Source organism: Lepisosteus oculatus, chromosome 3 (genome assembly GCF_040954835.1).
Source record: "Lepisosteus oculatus isolate fLepOcu1 chromosome 3, fLepOcu1.hap2, whole genome shotgun sequence".
NCBI lineage: Eukaryota > Metazoa > Chordata > Actinopteri > Semionotiformes > Lepisosteidae > Lepisosteus > Lepisosteus oculatus.
The window spans coordinates 38,650,330-38,658,292 of record NC_090698.1 but is presented as its reverse complement, the minus strand read 5'-3'; the positions used below and the strand labels follow the sequence as shown (position 1 = coordinate 38,658,292).

General features: G+C 34.1%; 1 protein-coding gene across 2 annotated transcripts in view; it reads left to right on the top strand.

The window, feature by feature from the left end:
* Positions 1 to 1,518: 1,518 nt before the first annotated feature.
* The window catches only part of ndufs4 (NADH:ubiquinone oxidoreductase subunit S4), a 45,769-nt gene continuing 39,324 nt past the window's right edge, over positions 1,519 to 7,963 (top strand). The window contains exon 1 of one of the 2 annotated variants that reach the window (XM_015365633.2): positions 1,519 to 1,648. In XM_015365633.2, coding sequence (XP_015221119.1) covers positions 1,566 to 1,648 — 83 coding nt within the window. In that variant the 5' untranslated portion in view covers positions 1,519 to 1,565. The remainder of the gene's footprint in view (positions 1,649 to 7,963) is intronic. The other variant, XM_006626742.3, reaches the window with a different exon arrangement.

Below are 7,963 nucleotides of genomic sequence, written 5' to 3'. Positions count from 1 at the left end.
TTCCTTCAGCCTATCACTATAGGACATTCCCTTTGGCTCTGAAGTGTATTTTATTCTTCTCTCTGTACTGATTCCAGTAATGTGCAGACCTAAATTGTACACAGTTTGTGCCCTTAGGAGGATGTCTTATACAGTTTTCCATATCATGCTTTTATTTAAAGAATATAATAGACTAAATGTAGAATAAAAATAAAAAAATCTAAATTTTTAATTTTATATCTTAGGATTCTATTTGTTTCTCTATATTTTCTAGAAAATGCAAATGATATGTTAACATAAATACCTTTTTCATAAGTTCATAAATACCTTTCTCTTCTAGTTCAGCATTTCCCTTTTTGTATTTATATTTTACATTTCCGTTTACTGAATGCAATAACCTGCAATTGTCCATATTAAATGCCATTTGCAAAGATGCCCAGTGATCCAGTTTTAGCACTGCATCTACAGCATGTGCTATCGGGGTCACCTGCTTTGTAGGTACAACATCAGATTTCATGTTAATGCTGATGAAACCTAAATTTATGTTTGTACATAAGCACTGTCACATTTTAAATCCAAACTCTGATAAGACCTAAGTTATGTAGCTTGGTTTATCTTATCAATTTGGAAATGTATCATCCTTAGTTTGACTGTTGATGGCCCAGCAATGAGTCCATGTACTCGGGTGAGAAATGCTGGGAACTGAGACTTGCATTTGTAGCTCAGATTTGGAATTATGTGTAGATGTCTCATTTTAATTGATTTATATTTGTACATTTATATCTGTACAGAACATTTATATTTGTACACATCTCTCTCAATCTGATGCAGAAAAGCTCATGCCTGCTTTTATCTTCCCCAGACATAATTATTATAATGAATAACATCTGTTATTTGTAATTTGTAACACATTTGTAACAAGTTGCAACATGTTGAGAGCTCAGTTTCTTTTAACTTAGACTAAATGGTGTGGGTATATAACACCTGTTTTAGCTTCCTTACACTGGCTCCCTATGCATTTCAGAATAAAATTCACAATGCTCCTGTCATATTTAAGGCCTTAAACAGTCTGGGTTCTGACTACATCAGTAATCTGTTAAGTCCTTTTACACCTGCATGTTGTATGTCATTTTCGGACTCTGGTTTTCTTTCACTTCTAACAACAACGCTATAATACTGGAACACTTTGTTTTCTGTTTGTTTTCTCCAGGGGTGTAGAATGATCTCCCAGTCTGTATTAGATCTTCCAAGACAGTCAGCATTTTAAAAACCGTTTTCAAAACTCATTCTATACTATATCAATTATCTCTAATTTAATATGTTTTGTGCATATTTGTCTTTATTGATTTATTGTAATGAATGGCGATATATAAAGTAAAGATAATGAATATTATTATTGAATCTAAAATTTAAAATTTTAGGGTCAATTCTTAAAAACGAAAATATTATAATTGCTTACTTTCGTTGTATCTAAATAAAGCTCTGCAGTTTTTGCGGTTCGCGATTTGTCACCGTTTTCTTCTGTATTGCTGGAGGACAAGTTTGGGCCTCTTCAGGCGCCGTAGGTTTGGCTGTGCGTTGAAGTTATGGCGTCTTCAATGTCACTCCTGGCTTTGAAACGGGTGTCTTTACTGAACGTAATAACAAAATCGTTATTGAACTCAACCAGGTAAAGATGTTTTATATGCATTTAGTGTGATAAGTAAAATATGTGTTAAATAATATAACTATAAGAAAGTTGCATGAGCGTTAACTGTTTTTGTACGTGTAACTAGAAACCATATTTTGTTTCACCTGGGCCTTTTCGCTCGTGCCAAAATGCAGTTTAAGATGTACTGTAGGTTAAGCTGTTTGATTTTGCATTGTCTTTTAGGTGTAGGTCTGTGTGTCAGATGAAGTGTGTAGAAAGCCATCAGTACTAATGCAAATGTTACCGTGCTTTCTCTGACTGCATCTGCATTTGTGTGATTCTCTGCATTCGGAGAATAATGCTCTTTTGCTTACTGTGTCAGTGCTGTAAATTACAATTAGAGGTTTGACTGTTCCCTGTAATTAAAAAGAGATATTTCGGCGAGGGCTTCATTTGTTAACCAAATCTATGTCATATGCGAACATAAGCGAACCAGTATTTCTATTATTTAAGTGTTGGGAATGACATAATATTTAATGTCTGAATTGTGAAGAAAACAGCACTTATTAATTTAAATCACTGAAAACTAAAGTCGATGACTCCTTGAATATCGAAGAATTTAGTCTTGGACCAAATACACAAAGATTGTAAGTCGTCCAGGGACACCCACAGAAAAAACTGGGTGCTTACTTTTAATGTTGGGGGGCGGACATGATTTTACTAGCTACCAGTGTTTATTGGCTGGATTCTGCAGAATCAACAGCTATCACTCGACAACCGTGTGCTGCGTGACTTTTTTTCTATATCGCTAAGCTACATACTGTATTTATATTTTCATTATTTCTGGCCAGTAAAAAAGGTTTCTAAAATCTGTACTTTTGATTTAGTTGTTTTGCATGTGCAACATATAATATTCAAAGCATTTTTTTCAGTAAGGCTTTAAAAAAATAAACACTTTAATCAGTAAAACTTACAATGAGCTAATACAAAAAAGAGTACTGTGGTTCTATGCAGAATTTATTAAATGTAGTAAATCTACAAGGAATCTTTTTTCTTTCTAAAAAGAGGTATAGGCCAAGTTAGGTTCAGTGTATACACTCCACTCCCAAGTACATATGTTTGGGCTTTAGCAAAATGCTTTTATTGGCATTGCAACATAGTTGATTGGATTAAAAAAAAACATTTATTTCATTCTATTCAAACATTTTATTTCTGCAATGTATGATTTATTTGGAAAAAAAATGTTGTTCTATTATACAGTATTTATATACAGTATACATTCCATAACAATACATTAGACACTGTATTTATTGCTTTGAATCAGGGTTGTTTTGGTTCTTATATTTTCCACTCCCTATTGTAGATATTCTGTTCTTTCAAAACTTCCCAAATAAAAGTCAGAGTACTAAAAACTGAAATTAATTTTCCGAATGAACATCCCAGACAGTATAATATTTTTTCCCCCTTAAAAAGAATCAGACTCTTAAATGAAAACAAGTTTTCTAATCTATTATAATCTCTGTCTATAATTCTCATGTGGAACTGCATTGCTATCACAGACCACAGCAGCTTATCTCGGTGAGTGACAGACTGCCTAGACACAAAGAGTCTCTTGCCTATGCCAGGAACTTCCACAGAATGGGTAATGCGGTATTCAGACTTCTCATATGGTGGTAGAATCTGTAGGAGTTGTTAATTGTGCCAACCTCTATTCACACTTTCAAAGTTCTTTTAAAGTAGGGATTTAATCCATTGCATGGTTATTTGGAGAGTATTTTGCAAAAACCTATCTTATTTATAGCAAAAGGGTATTCTGTTTTTTGAAGCACAAATGCTGTCATGGAATAATGGAATATTGGATACCTGTGGTAGATATGTTTTGCAGAACCCTTACTTTTGCCTACATTATAAGAGTGGATGTAAATTAATGTGAATTTATCTTATTTTTTCTATCTTGCCGTTAAAAACAGAAACATAAAACAATTCTCATTTAGAAAGTAAAAAGGTTAATTACCCTTAATAGCTTAATGTTATCTCTCATTTGCTTTGTTCCTTTGCCTTTTGGATATTCAGTCGAGTTTGAAGGAAGAAGCACATCATGTGTGTTTTTGTACTGTAGCAACTCTGTTCTCTGTGGAAGTTGTAGGCCAGATTGCCATATCACCCCCAATTCCAACTCACAAAATATAAATAAAAAAATTGAAGTATTTGGAATATGAACTTTTAGCTGTTACACCAGTGAAATATGAGTTGATTTTCTTTTGTGTGGCTGCCTGATAATGTATTTATAAAGTTACTATTAACTTGACCTTTGAAATAAATAAACATAAGACTAATTAACAAAATTGTTTAAATCTTATTGGTGAATGTCAGTTTGATTTGTAATTTCCTTAAACATGAATTAAACTAATTTCACTGCATTGTTTATTGTTTATTTTTACTGGTATTGTTTTCTACCAGTGCTGTTAAACCAGTATATAAGCAAAAATTGTAAGCTTCATGGTTTCTGAAACACTTTCATTTAAGAGAACTGTACGGTTTGTTCAGAATTGGTAGAAAGCTTTTTGAAAATGTCCCTTACATATTCTTTATTTCCCAAGCATTGTGCACTAGTTCAATAAACATTAAAACAAAAATAATACACACTGTTGTGGTAACGAGTTAACCTCATCCGCGTTTATTTGAATCTGTCTCAATGTTCCTTTATCTAGGGACTGGTGTTTGGCTAGGATTAGACTGTCCTGGATGTGTTGGAGAGCTGTTTGTGTGAGCAAATAACTTCCTGCTGTTCCTCAACTCTTTGGTCTGCACATGTGATAAGCTGTTTTTTAAGTTCTATTACTATTTAAAACGGTTTCAAATTGTAAAAAATTAAATGTAGTACATATTAGTTTCAAGTTGATTCAAATTCTAAAGATATTTGCATACACAAGATAGATACTCATTTAACATGCTGTACTTTAGCTTTATTAAGGCAAGTGAAAAAATGTAATCAATTTTCAGTAAAGAAAATAGCTCTGATAGTTTTGTTTATGGCTGTACGTATAACATGTATGTTGCATAGGAAAGACACTTCTCCAACAGCAGCATGGCTTGCCATCTGCTAGTGGTAAAGGATATTGGAACAATTAAAGCCTAAAACAGAAGAAAATGAGTTATGAGATACAATATTTACACTACATTTTCTGATTGGTACAGGAAAACGTTGCTGGTCTAAAATGACCATTTTACAAGTTTATTTTGTATAGCAAGTTTATTTTTGTATAATACTTCCTCAATATGGAATTGCCAGTTATTGCTGGGACTCTCACAGTGATGTGGGAGAAGAGAGGACTGTGCCCTCTTTCCTCTGAAACATAGCTTACACCTACTGAGCTGTCTGCTTCCTATTTACACTGTGAGCCCCAGCAAGCGTTACCTTTGATTTGCCTGTCAAATGCTACTTTCACGACTGCAAATTTGCTAAACCCTTTTGGAAACAGGCTCAGAAGCCTGAGATGGGCGGTCTTTTCCCTAGCTGTTCAACCAAAAAAGCACGTTTTTAAAAAGTACTTTCCAGCTCCCAGATGAGTCGAAGTTAAGGATCTTGCCAGCTTTCACCATGGTGAGGGCTTCTTTCTTGAGGCCAAAATTGCAGTTTATTATTGGGCTATTATCAGTAGTGGAAGTAGAAAGTCTCCCATGGGGTCAAAAGGGGATGTTTCAGGCCGAGTTTCATTGCTCTAGCTGTCAAACTTTTCTTGCTTACAAGATGGACTGTGTGCTGACATACTGGACCTCTGTGTTACATTTCTGGAAGACAAGAAGTCTTGAGAACTTTTTATGGACTACATTTTGTAAGGTGTTAAACAGGAAAAAAAACAATTAATTTATATACCAAGTTAGATGCAGGCGTTATTGACTAGAAGTCTATCATGCCCCTATATGTTAGAAAATTAAACATTAAATTGAGGTTTATTTAAATGGCCTGCTATAATATACACAGCAAATGATTATTGGAACTATACAGTGATTTTTTTCTAATTATTTTAAAATAATAAAACTAAAATTTAGACTTGTTACCATTATGTGATGTTCTCCATCTCCCTGCAGAGATCTTCCTCAAAGCTGGAAATACTTTCACTGAGAATGATCCCATTGGTGGATTGGGCCTCATTTTTAATATCAGCCTCTGTGAACATCATCATCGGGTGCTCCTAGAAAGCTTTACCTTCTTTGACATTGATGACATTGGTGGATTGAGCAACCTCTGGACTTTATATCACAGACCATTATGAGTTTCCTTCACTGATACATGTGTGTTGCACAACAGTTATTATTAGCATGACAGATTGTGACTCATTTCAAAGACGTACTGTACATAATACAACACTCTGGATACCAGCTTGCCCTCTGCTTACAAAACATGGAAAATCCAACCTTTCATTGTTTCTGTATGAAGTTTACAGCTGTGTAATTTATATTAATGAGGAAATTGTCTTTGAAAACTTTTTGGCTGTCCATTTTCACAAAAACATAGGACTAATATTTCCCCTTGGTGCTAAAATTTCTAAAATATCTTGCTATCTTCACCTTGAAGTGAGTGGGGAGCCCAAAGCCTGCTATAGTTTTATCTATGGTAACCAGTGCTAGAATTCTGCATGCTTTTTTCACCCAGTTTGTGACGGAAACTGATGTGGTGTTTAAAGATCAGTCAGAAACGGTTGCAATAATAACCAAGTAAAATACAGGTCCTTCTTTAATTTCCACATCTTAGTGAACAAGGACTTATCTCCAAAATAACTTAGCCTCTATATTTTCCCTTTTTGAACAATGGTGACCAGTTTTTGCTATTCCTTTTAGTTCATCATTTAATTTATCATAATAGAAATATGTGGATTGTCAGTCATTACTTTGTTTATTCGGCATATTTTAATTGGTAGGATCACTGGTATGACTAATGAAATTTTCAACTGATGGATTTTGTTTAAAGAATTTTTGTCATTGTTATGTTATATACTGCAACAGTTAATGAAAGGGTTTGCCATCACCAGTCATGTTTTTAGTCTGGATTTAAGGGTGACTTCATGCACCTATTCTCTATCTGCTGAAGCTGGATTAAAAACAGAGCAGAGGATTCCAGCAGGAATAGAAAACCATGGAATGTCTTCTACTTGGAATCTATAAAGGTCATCGTGTCCTTAATGGCATCTATAAATCCTTGCAATTCATTGCATTTTGTACACTTCTTGCCTGAATGATCTAAAATAGCTGGTGGATTTTGTAAATGTTTTGCTTACTGTGAAACTTGCCTTGTCATGTGACTCCTTTATTTAAATCTGGTGGTTAAATGATGTATTTAATAAGATTGTATTAATGTTGTCTACTGCCTGTTATATAGAACCACTGTTAGCTGCTGTATTCTTATGTAGAAGTCCCTACATCTTGGTCATAGTAGTGTATATTGTGTTCATGGGACTCCTGTGATAATGCAGGGACATCTTAACTGTGTATTTTATAGTGTATAAAGCTCCTGTCCGAGGTCAGATGAAGCTTTGCGTTTTTTGCTTTTTTTTGGTTTACAGTTTGAAGATAATTGTCCTGAAGTCAAAGGATCACAGAGGACATATGCAGGAAAAACTACTTGCTATAACACTTGAAAGGAGTTGACTGTGGACTAGTATTTTTGTGAATTTTTTCAAACGATTTTTTAAAATTCACTATAGATTAGGAGATACAAAAACACCCATGATAAGTAGTTCACCTACTGCTGTTCTGTGTTCAAGTCCATTAATTCTGATTTTTCAGACAGAATTCCCCTTTAGAAGATGAAATCCAAATTCTATTAAAGTGTAGATTTGTAAATGGTTGAAACTGTGAAGGACAAAGATTTTTAGTTATTTGATGTTTGAGTCCTTCAAATCTTCATCTGCAAGCTCACAAATGCTTGATTTAAAAACGGAGCCTATATCCTTCAGAAATCGTAGTTCTTTCATTATGAATCCTTCTCTGTATGTTGTCTGTTTAAAAATATAGTATATCTTCTAGTTCATTTTTATATACTTGAAATCACTCTAAATTAGATGCCTTTCAGGCTTGATTATCTTTATTTAATCATTTGCAATTTGGAGGTTATATCAGCCTTACATCCAAATCTTGGGGTAAACAAACTAGTGTAATGGATCATTCAGATGCTGGCATCATCCCACAAACTTGCGGTATATTAGGCCGTGAAGGGGATCCTCCTGCTTTTTTCTGTTGTTTTTGCAGTTGTAATGGAGTTCTATTTATTTGTTACCACATTATCCCTAACATTTCCAAGAGCCGCGCTCCATTTTCTTTCTGAACTTAAAATCCACTTTGCTTTGTGAGGTT